General features: G+C 37.6%; 1 protein-coding gene across 7 annotated transcripts in view; it reads left to right on the forward strand.

Annotated features, from left to right (window-relative positions):
* utrn (utrophin) overlaps nucleotides 1-17729 on the forward strand; it is a 176884-nt gene that overhangs the window by 143195 nt on the left and 15960 nt on the right. For 5 of the 7 annotated variants that reach the window (XM_017423258.3, XM_025007463.2, XM_025007466.2 and 2 more), the window contains 6 exons: nucleotides 2187-2353; nucleotides 4988-5099; nucleotides 9258-9394; nucleotides 13866-13904; nucleotides 14338-14403; nucleotides 16994-17059. In XM_017423258.3, the coding sequence (XP_017278747.1) occupies nucleotides 2187-2353; nucleotides 4988-5099; nucleotides 9258-9394; nucleotides 13866-13904; nucleotides 14338-14403; nucleotides 16994-17059 (587 nt within the window). The remainder of the gene's footprint in view (nucleotides 1-2186; nucleotides 2354-4987; nucleotides 5100-9257; nucleotides 9395-13865; nucleotides 13905-14337; nucleotides 14404-16993; nucleotides 17060-17729) is intronic. The other 2 variants (XM_025007464.2, XM_025007467.2) reach the window with 2 other exon arrangements.

The following is a 17729-nucleotide window of genomic DNA, read 5'->3' on the forward strand; positions in this document are numbered from 1 at the left end:
TATATATATATATATATATATATATATATACAGCAAATAGAAAGACCCCTGCATTACCTCATCAAAGAGGAAATGCACAGATGTTAGCTGTCTGCTTTATATTTCCATTTAATCAGATAATGAGCCATGCAGAGACTTTTCTAAGTAAAGGAAAAATAACTTTTTGGAGAGGTTCCTCTCATCATCTATACAGTGAAAAAGAATTCAGTAAACCTTTTGCATTTGGTGCAGTGACCAAGTTTTTTTAAGTTGGATAGGGGCTTTATATAATATATCATCTGAAATAAAGGGAAATCAAGTGTTTTCTTGATGAAACTTATTGTTTTTTATTGATTCTTTTGGGTTCAAATCTAAACAGCTTAAAGTCTGTCTAAGAACAGACAGAACCACTGGACTGTAACTTCTGAAGTCAGCCGGATTCAAGATGGCTGCCACATCTAATCGACCTTAGCAAACATAAGAAGTGGCTATAACTAAGTTAATTTTACAGATTTTGAGCTAAAATTTTTCTGGTAGTTGCTAAGAATTATTCCTAACACGGACTCTATTGGCTAACTGATTATGCAGAATCTTTGCTGAAAAGTTTAGCTTGCAACACAGCAGAAAGATGCATTTTTTCACCCAATTCTCCTTTCAGTTTAATATTTAATACGTTTTATGGCTTTATAACAATACTTTCAAGTCATGTTTGTGTAGAAATATAGAAACTTTTTCAGAATTTCATTTAAACTAACTTTTCTTCTAAACTTTTTTTAAAAGAAATGTAGCTAATTGTAATTCTACCAGTACTAGTTTCCATTTTAAAGGACAATCATTAATTAGCTCCAAGTTGAAGTGATATGAAGTAAAATTTCTGTGTGAATAAGTTATGAAGTCAAAGTTGGATTTTCTTGTGCAGAAAAGGGACTTTATGTAAACAAATAATGAGCTGAACAACAGAAGTCCTTGTTTTCTTTAAGCTGTGTTTTATAAAAGACTAATAAATGGAGAGCCAATCGTGGCTAAGATGAGAACAGGGAATTGTGTTCATCCCCAGGTTTATTTATTAATTGTTCCTTTATTCTTGTGACAATTTCACTCTTTTACATTCACATTTACACCTTTGGCATGTAAGGCGGAAAGTAATGTGGATTCTTTGAAGGAATGATATATTTATGATGTGACCTGTTTTCAAAAAATTAAAATCATCGCTATTTTTTTTTAAAATTATTTATGTATTTTTGATTAATTAAATCCCATTTTACTGAAAATTTTGAACTAATTGTGAATAATTACAATGACTAATGTGGATTAGTAGATTCAAAGTTCTTGTTTAGAACTAGTTTCTGTCCAGATTATTCTTATTTTCAAAGGTATATGTTTGTAAAGTTAAGATGCTGTGTAGGTTTCCTGGAAGGGATTTTAGGGGAAGATTCACAATCTTTCTCTTCTCCAGTATTCTGCCCTTTGCTGCGTAACCTTTCTGTGTGTGTCAGCGTTGATGGAAAGGTTGCCTTTGATTTGTTTCACAGCTGTGTCGAAGCTTCTCATCCTGTGTCAGCTTGTTTAATGGGCTCATTATCGTCTTACTGGGTTAAAGTATAAATAATAAATACAAAGAGTTACATTTATTGTGGTCCTAGAATAAATATGGGTGGATTATTCATGGAGAATGGAAATAGAAGTTTCTTTAAGTGCCTAAAACAGTAAAGATGGTGTAGTGGACGTTACGCAGTAGGTCCACATTTAAAAGTGTAAAACAGCAGCTAAGAGTTAATTGTGGTAAAATTCTCTGGCTTATTGGTCAGCAGCTACAGTCATGTAAAAACAAGGGCAGTGAGGGCGTTTGAAATCAGTCAGTGTTTATTGTGAGATTTTTCGAGCAATAAACGTGAATAAGATGCTCATAAAAGTTACTTAGTCTCGGTTCACAACTCAAGGCCATAACGCGTCTCAGGGACTCATCATTTCAATATATACGGTCATCTTAAATTTGTCAGCATGTTTATTAGGAGTTTAGTAAAGAGTTACAGCCATTTAGTGGACGTGCATGTTTTTCCTCTCATGCTGCAAAGAAATTGCCTTCACAGATTTTTATCAGCTCGCTTTGTTGAGATTTTTATGGAAACTATAAGCTTCAGATGGTTGATAGACTTTTGATTTATAGGCTCTGAGCTCCTGACCTCTTGTTTTTTTTTTATGGACAGGTGAACAATAAGGTGGAGATAGAGCCTCAGCAGTTTGTGGACTGGATGCATCTGGAGCCTCAGTCTATGGTGTGGCTTCCTGTCCTGCACAGAGTGGCCGCTGCAGAGACGGCCAAACATCAGGCCAAGTGTAACATCTGCAAGGAGTATCCTATCGTGGGTTTCAGGTAAAAACACACACTTCTTTATATTTAGCATGCTTTAGAGTTTGTCAAACTTTGTGAAGCACAAAAACTAAAGAGGTGATTACAGGTCGTGTAACGGGTCGGACTTCTACACCAAATGTGACATTCTTCTGGGTTGTTCTCTCTTGAACATAAAGGCCAGATCTGCTCCAGAGGGCAGACATTTATCGAAATGTCAGCAGCTGATACACTACTGAGTAAATACCATCTGTAGTTTGTAATGAAACACACTGGCTTACTCATACTCACAAACACACAAGACTGCATAACGTTCACAAAGAGCCTGAAGAACTCGTAACAAACCGTCTGATTCTGTCACACTTGAACACACTCTCACGCTTCTGTAGCTGTCTTTGTTTTAGTTTGTTTCTGATAAATTACACGTATACTGAAACAACAAGTAACAAAGATCAACAGTATTAGTGAGTTCCAAGGGAAAAAAAAAACAACTCTGGTTTTTCCCTCTGACCACTCATGTAGGAAGAGCTTTTTCCACGCCTGGAGATGAGCATAATGCCTTTCTAAGAGGAGCAGAGCGGCAGGATTTTCCTTCCAGATTCGTTGCTTTGCAAGCAGAAAGAGAAACACATTCAGACATTTGATGAAGCACACATCTCCCGAGTTGTGTCAGTGATCGATGAGAGCGAGCGATGGTGGGAGGGAGAGGCAGAGAGGGAAAAAATGAAAGAGGAGCAAAAATGCATAGCAGGCGTTTTGACACCAACCATGTTGCAAGTGGATGTATTTTTTTGTTTGTTTTGTTTTTCCTAAAAAAACAAATGTTTTGAATCTGTTAGGACCAAATTCATTTTGTGTATATTGCACATTCAGACTGGATGAAATGATTTTCTGAAAGAAGTATTTGAAAACATCACAATGATTTATATAAATTCTCAAAAAGCACCTAAAATAAATAAATCATAAATAATGATTTTAATGCATCTGGACATTTTTGTCAAGTTTTTAAGAAACAAAACCAACAAACACTGAAAATGGGAATTTCTTTCAGGCAATGCTTTACCTTTTTTTTTTTTACTAGATTCTGCAGATTTTTTTGGTTTTAACTAGCATGATGAAGAAGAACATCAAAATGTTTAAAGATAAAGTGTCATCAGTTATATTTATATTTAAAAGATGTCAACTCTGCAACTACAAATTGGCAAATTTTAAAATTAGCCACTGTACCACATTGCACCTCACTACTTCCTGTGCATCAACGTGTACTTGGCCTTGGGGTGCATTACTTTTATAGAAGTACTTACAATATTAAACAGAAAACCGTTAATATAGCTCAGTAGCTATTAAAAATATTAAAGTACATTTTGATGGATTAACATTGAAAGTTTTAATTGGTTAAACATTTGAAAGAATTGCACAAATTAAATCATTTGGGGGGAAAAAAATGCAACATTTTCCAATTCATTTTTCAACAACATATTTATTGCTGGATTTATTTTACGTTGTCATGACTTAACATTGTTTTAGTTGCAATTTGGAAAAAACTAGGATTTGCTAATGTGCTCAGAAACCAGGCTGACTACCATTATCCAAACGAGCTGATAACATTATGTGGATGTAAGCAACATGTTCACTAACAGCTTGTACAGCTGACTGTATGCAACTGATTTAATGAGATACAAGGGATCAAAAGGACAAATAAACAGTTTAATAATGCCACTATCACCATGTTTTGTGCAACGCAGCCATATTGGATTTTGAAATCAAGGCTGGCGAGAAACCTCCAATTTTTCAGTTCCAGTCGATTTTCTTCCAATTTGGAACTTGGGAAATTCCTGCTGTCAGATGCAAATAATAATAATAATAATTAATTACCTAAATAGAAACTTTCACTGTTATACAAGCTAGAAGAGTTCAGAGCTGTCAAAAAAAGCATTAATTACCTTAAAATCATGAGCGATTTCACCCATACTATAATTTCATTAATTCTTTTGTGGTAACTGTTGCATCACAGCTTGTATTCTTGTCAGAGTAATCTTGCACAAAACTCCAAAAGATTTCAGGGTTTTCAAACCAGGCAGAACAGATTTCATATTTAACCTCAGTTGTTTGATGAGTAAACTAATTAAATCAGGGCCAGCTCATCGCCTCCTGAGTGAAGGTGACTTAACGCCCTCTCCTCATAGTAATATGCCGCTTGTCAGATTGTAATGGCATATTTGACTTAGAGCTGTTGTGTGCACTGTTGCATCCTTTGATATATCATTCTCCTTTGTAGCTCATCAGTCCGCTAACCTTGGGGAGAGCTGTAGAAGGGGAGGAGATAAAAGACTTAAGCTTTTGTCTGAATGGCTGCTGTCTCAATCTAGCTGTTAAATGGCAGTCTGGCTACAAATGCTGACGAAGACGGCGTCTCGGCTGTTGTTTGTCAGGTTGTTGTGTTTGGGTGAAAATCCAGCCGTCTGTCATTTTGTCAGCACATTGCATTTTTGTGAGCACATGGAGGATTATGTGACAGAGTGATGGTGGGGAATCAACAGCTCTTCAGAAGATGACTCATGTGGTAGTGTCACAAAAACAGACTCTCAGGATGGGGGAAAAAGTGCTTCCAAACTCAACTTTTCCCACTTTTTCACCTCCATCTCTGTCTCCGACCAGGTATCGCAGTCTGAAGCATTTCAACTACGACGTTTGTCAGAGCTGCTTCTTTTCCGGGCGCACCGCCAAGGGCCACAAACTCAACTACCCCATGGTGGAGTACTGCACACCGGTGAGGAAGTAACACACACAGCTCACAATTGTGGACTCACATTATCTCTCCTCAACACACTCACACACTCCACTTAACCATTTAATGAAAGCACCAGATCCACACTTTCAGGCTTCAGTTACTTCTTATCCCATCTCAGTGTCAAAAAACCCCACTGAGTCTTCCAACCCCTGAATATTAATTCTCCTATCATGCATAGTGAGAGACGTCTGAGCCATCTCTGCAGCAAATCTGTGCAGATTCTTAGTTTCAATTTGGGTTATATTTTTGCTCCCGACACATGCTGTTGCTTTATTTATGTTTGTCTAAATCTGTTAGATTTTTTTTTTCATTTGACTGTAACTGTATTTGTTAAATAAGTATCCAGTGTTCCAAAACCCTTCTGCATTCTGGAGCAGCTAAAATGGTTTTCATTCTTGTGGGAAGTCTGTCAACATGTTTTTGGAACTTGGCTACACAGATTTTCCTCTCGTCCTGAAACAGCCTCAGTCGTTGTGAGCAAACGAGAAATCTTTTGGCCCACAATCAGTGTTCCTGTCCATCCCAAGGATGTTGGAATGGTGCAGTTAGGGGGTTTAATGCCAAACAGGAGGAGGCAAAAAGAAACCGAGTTGGGCTTCTCTTTGTGCACTGGAGTATTGTCTTTTTGAAGCAAACAAATGTGGACAAGGGCATCCTTTTTTCTCCCTATGGTGCACCAGTACAACATTATTTTTTTCTCTTCAAACACTAAGGTTTATGTGTTATTTTCCAAATCTATGTTTTTTACTGGGAACAAATAAAAATCATTTATAGATGAGATAGTTGGAAACAGTAGACATGCAGCGGGTTACGGTCTGTTTTGCAAAGCTCAGACCTGCTGATTCAAAATATTTCTTTTATTTCAATTTCTTAGTAAAAGCTCCAAATATCTGTATACAAAAGCCTCTTTTCCCCTTTCAAAGACCGAAAAATTTAATTGTGTGTTCATAATAAAATTTTTAAGACTTTTCTAAAGCAGCACCCGGTTATATTAGGCTTTCTTTCTCTGTCTCTGGAAATTTAAAACAACATCCTTCAGATTATTTGACAAAAGAACTTGTACAAAAATGAACTGTATATCTCTTGTATGAGTCAAATTTTACCCCTCAACATTTAGTCTTCTTTTGTCTTTGTTTTAAAACACTACAAATATTATTTTGCATCTTCTTCCCTTGGTAAAAACTTTCACATCGAAGACAGACTGCTGCTAGCTCAAATTAGCCTTTCAGCTATTGTTCATTCACAAATGGAGGATGGGGGAGGATCCAATCAGTGCCAGGCATTGATCAACTGTCTCATTGTTTAACTGAGAATCGGATGAATCCAGACGATTGCCGAGCAATCATTGCATCCCTGTGAAACATGTGAGCTGTTTGAACAGAAATTTTATTTGTTTTATATATAAACTTAGCACAAAAGTAAGAAAATTTCAGCTTGGTTGATTATTTCTTTGTTGTGCCTTAATATGGTTGAAAAGCCTGTTTATTTCCACTCAAATGGAGCCACATTTGTTAGGAAAGAGTGTTTATGGGTTGAGCAGCAGAGTTGAGTATGTGGGTTGCACCCAAGAAATGTCAAACATCTTATTCTGCCTTTTGTTTAGTGTTGTTTAAAGGATTGAATGATTAAAATTTGAAGAGGCAAGACACATTAGCATTTTAACAATTTATTAGTTTAACAAACAGGAGCCTCAGTAGCATGTGGAAGAACCATACACAGTCACAACAGCCTGTCATCTTCTCCTCCTGCTGCTCGCCAACTTAGTCACACACTGCTGTGGGATGGTATGCTCTTACTGTGATTAATACAAGCTGACACACACCTGCAGCTTGTCTCCACGTCAGACTTCCAATCTTGTCGAAATCTTAAACTTATTTCTCGGTCACGGTCCCAACAGACCACAGGCTTGATTTGAATTTACAAATAGTCAAATACTTGTGAGACTCTTGGGTCTTTTGTCATTTCTTTGATGCTACATGGAGTAAAGAATTTGTGGAAAAGATAAAAGTAAAGAAAAAAAAAGTATTTTCTCAGCTTTACTTATCACTGTTAGTTTTCATTTTTTTTTTTTTTTTTTTACAAATTAGATAAAAATTGACTTTGTAGAGAAAGTTTAAAGAACAGTAATCATTTCTTCATGAGCTGTTTGCCAAGATTTTATTTTCTTTCTTTAACTGTCACACCACCTAACACCTTATCTTTTGTTTATAAATTAATACTCAGTTATAGAATAAATTAATCATCTGGGAGAATATTCGCTATACTGGAAAGAAGGATATCAGTAAGAATATTAGAAAATGTTTAAATGTATCTCCAGTTTAGGTTTATTTGCACTTATTTGTCAGGGTTAAATCGAAGTGTATTTTACTGTGATTTTGTCATGTGATTTTAGTTTAAAAGCCTAAAATATAAGTATGTATTGGCAGTTCTAAGCTGAAAAAAGCAGCTTCAGTTCAGTTATTTTTTTTAAATTCAGGTTGTGCAACTATCTACATATAATAGTTACACTTTCAGAAGCAAATGAAGGGTATATTTCTACCAAGCTCTTAATGCAGCTGAGCGAAACAGACTCTGTTTGGCAGAACCAAGCTGATAAAAACACTATCATGTCATATTCTGCCAGACGGATGCTAATCAGTGCTGCAGAAATCTGTTCTTTTTGGTGCAAAGGAGATATTTCTGACAGCCTGATGGACACTGCAGGAAAAAAAGTGAAGTGAAAGAAGGGGAGCGTGAGACGCACAGATTAAACATATATTTAAACTAAACAGCCACAAAGTTGAGCTTCATGCCTGCCAGTAAACGACAAAAAACTTATCACCAACTCCGCTCTGAGGAGCAGCTTCAAGATACTGTCCAAAAACTTCTCAGCACAAGCTACTGAAGATGTGAGGATAAAGTAATGACTTTAAGGAGGGATTTCTTTGTGCTTCAGCTGCTCAAAATATGTCCTAAAGCGTACGTGTACATCAGCACTGGAGTGGAGCAACAGAAAATAAATCTTGTTTGACGATTTTGATGTAAATTTTCCGAGACTGGAAAATCAAAACTGAAATTTTTCAATTTTGCAAAAGGAAAATCAAATCAAAACTGAATAAACATGTTTGAATTTGAGACCCAAAGTTCCACTTTACTTTATTCATCACTGTAGCTGTGATAGTTTTCATATTTTGATCTTGAATGTTCATATTCATCCTTCGCTCGAACAGATTTGTCTTTAAATTCACCAAGTGGACAATAAGTAAGAAAAACTTCATTTTCACTGAGTTTGACAACGACTTCTGTTCGACTCAGAGCAGCTATTCAACAAGATTATTGTTCTCATATTTGTCTCACTGTGTGCTTTATAACCAAATTACTTCTTTATTTGGTTGTAAATTTCAATAGAATGAAAATTTTGTGCTTCTAATTAACGTTATCAGTAACTAATAATTCTAGGACTGGTGTGTTTGGTGTCATTTTGTAGAATTACCAAGTTTTAAAGTGTCAAAAATACGTCCTCACACGGTCCACGTAACAGCCTCCATATTACTGCGACTTGTTGATTTACTCCCAGCTGCGGCTTTATGGTGCATGTATCTATTAAAGGCAATTAAACTTAAATAAAAGAAAAATAGAAAACGGCACATCCGTAGAGGGAGGTTTTATTGGAGAGATCACTTCTTTAATGCGGTTGTTCTTTAGTTGCTGGTGATTTGCTCAAGCTACCATTTTAAATGGTGTGGATTAGCCAATAAGCCTGTTACACATGTCTGTCAGCTGCTGGGGTTGTGTGTTTCTGTGTGTGTGTGTTAGCAGTGGTTGAATAAATCCCCTGAATTTTCTCTCTTAGTCAGACTCTCATGATAATTTGTTTGCTTGCAAGACTGAAATTGTTTCTGTGTGTGTGTGGGTGGGGGTGTGTTGTGTGTGTTTGTCCCAGAGCCTCCTTATGGCTCTAACCTCTCCAGCTGACATTGAGCTCTGCGCTGTTGCCANTAATTAGCGGACACATTTCTTCCACATAAATGATTATCCTGATTACACCCAGACAAGACAGCGAGGGAATGAGTGAACTCCATGCACAAAACAGTAAGCAAAAATAAAACCGGAGTCCTTTCTACTTTATTTCCTCTCCCCCCCCCCTCTCTCTTATAGACCACATCAGGTGAAGACATGAGAGATTTCACCAAAGTGCTGAAGAACAAATTCCGATCTAAGAAGTACTTCGCCAAACACCCACGTCTGGGCTACCTGCCTGTTCAGACTGTTTTAGAGGGTGACAACATGGAAACGTAAGTATCATCAGAACGTGGCTGTGAGACAGAGGAGTGCTTAAAGCAAAAGCTCGGGTCACTGAAGTGGAAGTCTGGAAAACATTTAGTGGACAAAAAGAATGAAAATCTGTCTCTGGTTCATTCCTTCACAGACAATTGGTGCTCCTTTTTTCCACTAAATGTTTGACATTTAGGTTAAATAACATTTGTGAGTGAAAAGTAAACTAAAAGCCAATGTCTTATACAGATGATATCAAAAGTGTAGTTCAAACAAACCTCAGGTAGATGCAGGTATATCTCTGATAGGTGCAAATAGAAAGCAACATGAGCTGACTCTGAAGCTGCTAAAATATTGGCTGTTCATGGTTTCTGCAGTCCAATGGGCAAAATACGAAAGTCAGGGAGAAGTTGGGCAAGAGTAATGTCTGCAGCAGTGCCCACACCGACTCTGATTTCAATCGTTTTCGCTGCCAGTTGTAAATCCTCCTGTAAAATTGTTCAGCTTGACTCGTATCATGCAGAAGCCCCAACAGAGCACCTCATTTTCCCAAAGATTACATCTAAGCTGCCGATTTCTGCAAATGGTAGTCTGTTATGAAGTATGCTCTAAAACCCCAGTATTTATTTATTTATTTTCCCCCGGTTTGCATTTCTGTTACATAATTCAACAACCTCTTGCCTCTTTTCCTCCCTCTCTCAGTAGTTTGGGTTGAATATGCCGTCACATATTTACTCCGTCTGGTAATATATCACTCTCTCTTGGTTTTGTTTAAATAATTTGTAGTTCCTCATCGGTTTAAACGCACACATCTCTGCGCTCTCAGTGACTCACCTGTTCGTTTCGAGGCTTTCGTCCAACCTGAAGTTGCACGCGCCGTCACCGCTCAGCTGTACTTCACTGCCGCTTTGATTTTTACCTTCCTCATCCATTCTCCTCCTCCTCACCTCCCACCTCTCTCCATTCTCGCCTCCACTCCACTCTGAAAAATGGCTCCTGCAGAGCTGCCTTCCTGATAAATGTCTCTAAAGGGTAGAAAAATTGTCGTGAGAGATCTTGTCAAAATATAGTGGAGGGGAAGGGAGACTTGGAGAAATTTACTGCTAGTTAACGGTCATTTTCCAGCCTCTTGTGCTGCATCAGGCCTCTCCTCTGAACTGTGAGCTGTTCATGTGTCTCTAAAGGCTTCTGGAGATTGTGAAAAGGTTATTTTAAAGCAAATGGAGTGCTTATGGGATCTTGATCCAACATGAGTGTTAGAATTTATTCACATTATTGCCACAGCTTGGCGGCTTCTACAGTGTTTTTCTTCCAATACAAATAACACCGGCTCTTGACTGAAATAGGTTTTCCTGACTCATGTTTATTAAAACAAATGATACTTTTAAAGGTAACTGTTAAAATATTCTGCATAAATATAACATTTATACTGACTTTTCTTTCATAGCATGGTGTCCTTATCCTCAGCACAAACACGTTCTTTATTTTAGGCCTGCCATTTTCTCTTGCTGTGTTTACATAAAAATAGATTTAATGCTTATTATTATTTTACTCCGAAGCTTTCTAATTCATGGTCAGACTCTACCTAGACCTTTAAATCTTTATATTGATGTAGCATCAGAAGAGAAAATAAGATTACTTACTGAATAATTGCCCTCTCTAACAAACTAATCTGTGACCTCCCTCTTCTCCTCTCTTCTAACATCATTTCTATTTTTTTTTTGTATTCCACCCACTCTTGTTTTTCTTCTTGACAGAGCAAAACGCCACCTACTCCCACCTCCCACTTCTGTTTTTGCTTCATGTCACGGTAGATAGGGTTTTTTTTTTTTTGATTTGTCACAGCCACATTTGATCATTTGAAAGAACCGCTCTAATATTTTTTCCACTCAGTGCTGGTTTTTTGCTTCTCGCCCTTCATGACCAGATGGAGGAGAGGTGTTCGTGCTCCATTAGGCTTTGCGCAGACGTTAATGAGCCTGATCACGGCTGCGACAGCTGGTGGTGCAATCTTTTTGTTGTTTTTTATTTATTTTTTTGTTCTGAAATAAAATACCGAACCAAAATGTTCTTATTTTAGAAAACAAGGTAAGTTAACTTGGCATCGTGTCCAACTGGAGCCTGACTGCAACTAAACTGAGTTTTTATTTTTTTAGGATTTTTATTTGTAAATTCTGCAAATGCCTAAAGTGAAATTTAGATCCAGATAAACATTTTAATAAAAAAAGTTTTCACAGACATTCAGGTTGAGTGAGGTGACAAATCAAAATACAATTTTATAAATACACACCTGTTCAAAATAACATTTTCAGAGCATGTGATGGCATTTACCTTTTTATAGATTTTTACCAAATCTATTACATTTTGTTCTTTAGTATCTATTTTATTTTGACACAGATGAAGATAACTGAGCAGGTCAAAATAAAACTTTGATTTGTTTCAGAACATTCTTATAGCCTGTCGCCATGAAATGCAGAATATGGAGTTTATGAGAAACTGGGTGTACATGTAACTTGATCAGCAAACAGAAAAATTAAAATAAATGTGTTCATTTTACAGATATTGAGCTAGAGTTTGCTGTGGTAGTAGCCAAGAGTCATTCTCAACATACTCTGAGCGCTGACAGATCACACAAGATCTTGGCCAAGTTTGCACAAAATCTTATTTTAACAATCAGACCAAATTCCATCAATTTTCAGAATAAAATGATCACATTTTCCTGCACACAAATTACTCCTTGGAAATCCCAGTTAGGCACATACAGAAGATGGACAGTGATGCATCTGTGATTCATTCAATTAGTCACAGATTTCTCTTTCTAGTCCCCAGCTGTTTCTGTAAAACAGGCAGGTTGAGGAGTCGGCGTTTGCAGCTGGTTTTCCCTCATAAACGCAAGGGGGAAAAAAAACGAGGAACAGGGAAAGTGTGGGGGGGGTTGGGGGGCAGTGCTAACTGTAACAAAGTGACTACCGCAGCATGATCGACCAAATGGATTTTCAGAAACCTGTCAGGGCAGTCACAGAGGAAGGACAACCATGAGAACATGGCGGTGCACATGCTGTGCGTTTTGACAAATCCAGAGAATGATGACAAAAGACATCAGGTCTTCTGGCTGTTTGTTCAGTTTTTCCTCAGTCAGCAGATCCATGTTATCCAAAATAACCCACAGGAAGGAGATAACCAAGCTCTCAGTGCGGTAGTGTGATTGAACAAGCACCTTCATGCTCCTCTGAAGAGGATTAAAACCTGTGAGGGGAAGTTCATTATTTAACTAAGATTTCTTAATTATTGTTTTGTTTTCTTCTGGAACTGTGTTTGACTATATCACACAGTTTTAGCCTGAGTTAGGATTAGTTTATTGTATGAATGAGGCTTTTTAATCTCTGTTTCCTGTGGTTGTGACCTTTGTTTATAAGTCAGCCTGAGTAGATATTTAGTTGTCTATGCGTGAAAGTGAACCGTGAACATAAATCAGTTCTGCTTGTCATTTATTCTCATAGCAACATGTGTCACTCTTCTACACGAACAACTTCTTCCATGTCGAGGTGAAAACCGTGTCACAGAATACACTTCAGACAAACCTGAGTGAAAGCAACTCTGTTCTATCAAGTCTTGGGAGTTTGCAAAAATAAAAACAACTTCAGCACGCAGACTCTTTACTTGAAGAAAAACAGTCAAAGTTTTCACTTTTTTCCTCCTGGTTCATCTGAATTTTCTTCTTGCAGAATCACCTTATCGGTGTAAAACTTCTAATTTATGTGTCAGACTATAATATTTTTGGTATTTTTCTATAGATTCAACTTAAGAAATGGAACAAATTACATCTTTGAGAGGCTGCTCTTAAAGTGCCTAAAGATCCCTTTTAAAATGGGTTCTTTTTAGGCTCATCCTTCACATGTAGGAACCTTTTTATGCCTGAATGATTAATTGATCAGTTCTAAGTGGCATGAAAATAGTTACAATTATTTTAAGATGTTTTGGAAACAGTAATGTGAAGTTAAGTGGATAATGCATTCAGTGTTTTAAAAAAAAGGGAGAAATTTTGATCAAAACCACTTTAAAACATTAGCAGAACCTCTGGCTGCTTGGAAGCAGAATATAAAGAAATTAGGAATGACTAAAGACTTTTGCACAGTACATTTAAAGTAGTTTTGTTAGGTTATTTTCCTGTTTTTTGGCTGTTATATAAAAAGTTAAGTTTTTCATAATTTGTCGTCTTTTCTGAAGCAGATTTTGGATAATGTTGCAGCCATGTGGTTGTATACATACAGTATATTCATCTCTGTGATCATATTCCAATCTTCCTAATTTGTTCAGTCCAGCTGCTTAGCAGCTGGACAGATGTTCCCCTCCTCCTCTTCCTCCCATCTGTTGTCTATTCTGTCTTAGATCCACTGTGTGGTTTTGACCCTAAAATGTGTTTTTTTTTTTTTTTTTTTGGTGGTACTTTAACGTGCCTTCCCTCCTTCCGTCCTTCCGATTCTCTTACAGTCCCGTCACCCTCATCAGCATGTGTCCGGAGGAGTATGAGTGAGTATCAACACCACCAACAGCAACCACACCTCGTCTCCAGAGTGGAATGCATTTAAACTACTCCTCACTCGTCTCACCTCCACCCCCCCACACCCCATTAACAGCATCACCAAGTAGACCACAGCTGCATTGCATGTTGCCTGACTGCCTGCATGTCTGGCCGATCCACTGGCTGAACTTCCGATCACCTTCTTTACAAACTAGTACTCAGCTGCTCGTCCCAGTCGGCCTGTCAGAAAACATCCAGCTGCTTTGTAGATCATCTCACCCTCACAGTTTCTCTCTCTAGGATCACCTGGTTTGTTTCTAGGCGAAGCTGCAAAGGGACGTAGGGTTGTGTCTGAACAACTGCATGAGCCTCTGTGTTTTATAACGAGACCAGGGGAGCATACCAAATCTCATTCATCTCCATTACCCCATTCATTTCCAGGCTGTCCCAGACACCTCAGCTCTCTCATGATGACACCCACTCCAGGATAGAGCAGTATGCCAGCAGGTACGCACTGCAGTCTCCTGTCACCATCTCATCAGCTCTGATGGCATGACAGTCCTGTTTGTGAAATTTCTGTTTGCTATGAAAAGTTGAAGATGAACCAAACGGTTAAACATCAAACACTCATGGAAAGAGGAGATCTTTAGTTTGGAAATGATTAATTGGCTCATCCATGTATTGACATTCAAAGATTCCAATCATCCTAATGTCTTTTGGAATTTAGGTCACATTTTGCTCCTTTTGAGAAATTTTGATGACGAGTGGCTAACCTTTTTAGGCTTTCTTACAAACGACCCCTAATGGTGCACATAACAGTAAAGAGAAATGCTTTACAGCATCATCATTGGATGAGAAAGTGTTTTCTACAGTTAGAAAAACACTTTGTTTTGCAGATCCTATTCCAAAAACATGAATACAGCATTTTATAAACCCTGGTTATACTTCAACTTTATTTGTTTTAAAATCATCACTATGAAATATAAAATATCCTGGACTGGATACTTTAAAAGATAGATTAGTTAGTAAATTAAAAGCACGGACTAAATAAAAACCAGTAGGTGCTTGTGAACTTTGTTAAAACACTGTTATGTTTTGGTGAAATCTTCAACTGGAAAAATAATTACTGTAATAAGGATTTTGCTGTTTATTGTCACGCAGTGAAAAATCTTTTAAATGCTTAAATGGCACAAAAAGGCTTGCCAGTCAAAATCTAATATTTTTGTTATTGAATAAAGACTAAACAAAAAGAAGTAAATTACCTCCAAAGTGGGGTTAGAAAAGGTGTTTTTTGCAGGAAGTGTCTGTTTGAAACCTTTTTTTACGGAAACGTGAAAAGAAAAAATGAATTTCTGAATTTTTATTTCATGAAACTCTAGAATGGTCACACAGTGGACATTTCATTAGGATCTTCTAAATCAACCCGTTTTACATTTGGGAGTGTTTCATATTCATTCGAGAATTTCTACAAAGTGGAACAAAACATGTGTTAAAGATTTATTTTTCACATTACATTCTTGTAATTGTAGTATGAAATGGATCTAAATTCAAGTTCCAGTCATGGAGAGCTTGTGTTCATGGAGCCGCAGTTTCTTATTCTTAATTAACAGAAATGGCAGTCAGTACCTTATCTCCTTTAGAGTTAAACTCGTTCATTTCTGTGTCTCCCTCTTTAAACTGCAGACATTTCTCGTCTGTAAATCCTAATAGATGAGCTGTTCTGGAAATCTGTCGCCCACCTTGTCTGGCACCGACAGTCTTGTTGATTTCAAAGCTACTTGGGTCATAGTACTTCTTTCGAATTCTTAGTTTGAGTTTCAGAGAATTATTTTGGCCAATTGGGCATCTCTAAGTCCATAAATCTTCTGCAGATTAAATTTTAAATATTTATAACAAGCGGTCAAACTTGTGAATAATTACATACCTCATATGCGGAATAATATTTATTCATATACTGTAAAACAAACTTGGTTACACTGGGAAAATGATGTTGCAACTTTTTAGAACATCAGCAGCAGTAAACACTCCTTTGAAAACTCTGCTCATTAGTTCCTGTTTGCGTACACTAAATGTCAGATGGCTGTCAGAGTCCTCTCTCTGACGGAGCTCTGAAGCCAGTCGCCCCTTCGGCTGATGACATTCCGGGTTTTCTGCTGTGATCAGAGTCGCAACAGATCGCTCAGATAGCCGCTTTCAGCTGCCCGCTTCAAACGAGCTCGCCGTATCCGCCAACACATCTGTGTTCCCAGCGTGCGAGCTGCCGAATGCCACATTAACATCACTCAACCGATGTTCTGCTGCACTGAGATTAATGTCCTGTAATGTTTGATTTGTTTTTTTTTGTGTTTTTAAGGCAAGTTAGAAACTTTTCATCAATCCCATCTTTCCCCATGGATAGACATCCAGTCAGATCTTTTAATCTTGAAAGCGAACAAGGAATATCTGTGTCAAAATCCAACTTTGCGCAGAGAGCTTTAATCATAAAGGTTCATCTGTTTTATCTGGCCCGTAACTTCTAATTGGCCACACACCATTAACCTCCGCTTAGTGTCTGCGGCTGCATTGTGCCCTTAACAAAGACATATGAGCTGAGGGAATAACAAGTTAAATGACATAAAGCCACTAATGTTAAACATTACACTGCAGCTCACACATGCTGCAGAGATTTGAGAATTTTAACTTCTCCCTCCAGTCATATTTGGTCACAGTTCAATTTCATAATTAATTACGGATCATTTTCCTAATCTGTTGAACAGTCCTGCTCTTTCTGTACCACAGGATTTAGTGAAGACACACATCTCCACAGCACATATTCATCCACACACACTCTCTCTGGTGTTTGTGCGTGCACATATTAAACCAAGACTGCACAAACTTAGATAATCCGTTTAGTTTTTTTTTTTTCCCACCCTCATAACTGCTGTGATAGTTTGTCATTTTACGTGCCTGTAGACTTCACTCCACGTTTTACATTTTAATTGGTGCCCTACTGTAGTGTTGCTGTCCTCATTGTGTTGTGCATCTTAATGAGGAGTTGACAGCCTTTAAGTGTTTGGTTTTAACCCATCCTTCTCACAGAAAATGGTTTATTTCTCAGGTTGGCTCAGATGGAACGCTCCAACGGCTCTCTGCCCACCGACAGCAGCTCAGCCACAGGAAGCATGTAAGTCCTCACTGGTCATTTTTCAGCACATTTTCCTCTTTGGGCTTTGGTATTTAATCAGACGCTGTTTATGGAGCTGTGATGCCGGAGCTGGTTTTTAAAATTTAATCAGCGCTGATAAAGCGTTTCAAGCTCTGTTAAGAATATTGAAGCTACAACACAAATTTCACTTGGATTAAAGAGAGCTAATGTTGGAAACTTTGCCCTCCAGATGACGGTAATATTAAACCACTAAGGTCCTTTTCTACAAATCTGTCCTCAGAGCTGTTAGATCAGTTTGCCTTTTTGGGGCTGGAGAAATTACAAGAGCGAGTGTTTTCTCTTGTGAGATAGTTGAAATTGTTGATGCTGTGATTGGACTGAAACAGTTTACATTGTTTTGATGCTGTTTAGGGAGTAATGTCTTTCATCAGTTTTTGTGTACTTTCTTTAAATTCTGAAACTTGGACATTTTTAGTAATAATGACAATTAAATGTGTCAAGTTAAATCAACATGAAATGTGACATATTTTTGCAGATTCCATATCTTGAAGGGTTTTTAAGGCAATAATTTTAGAGATTTGATATATGTCAGCAATATTTTGCTGTCATTTTTCTTTCCTGCAACTCTTAAACCTTTTCCAGTTCTTCAGTCTGTATTTGAAATCGGGCTCCTGCAGCTCCTGTCATG

The sequence above is a fragment of the Kryptolebias marmoratus genome, linkage group LG19 (genome assembly GCF_001649575.2).
Source record: "Kryptolebias marmoratus isolate JLee-2015 linkage group LG19, ASM164957v2, whole genome shotgun sequence".
NCBI classification, from domain to species: domain Eukaryota; kingdom Metazoa; phylum Chordata; class Actinopteri; order Cyprinodontiformes; family Rivulidae; genus Kryptolebias; species Kryptolebias marmoratus.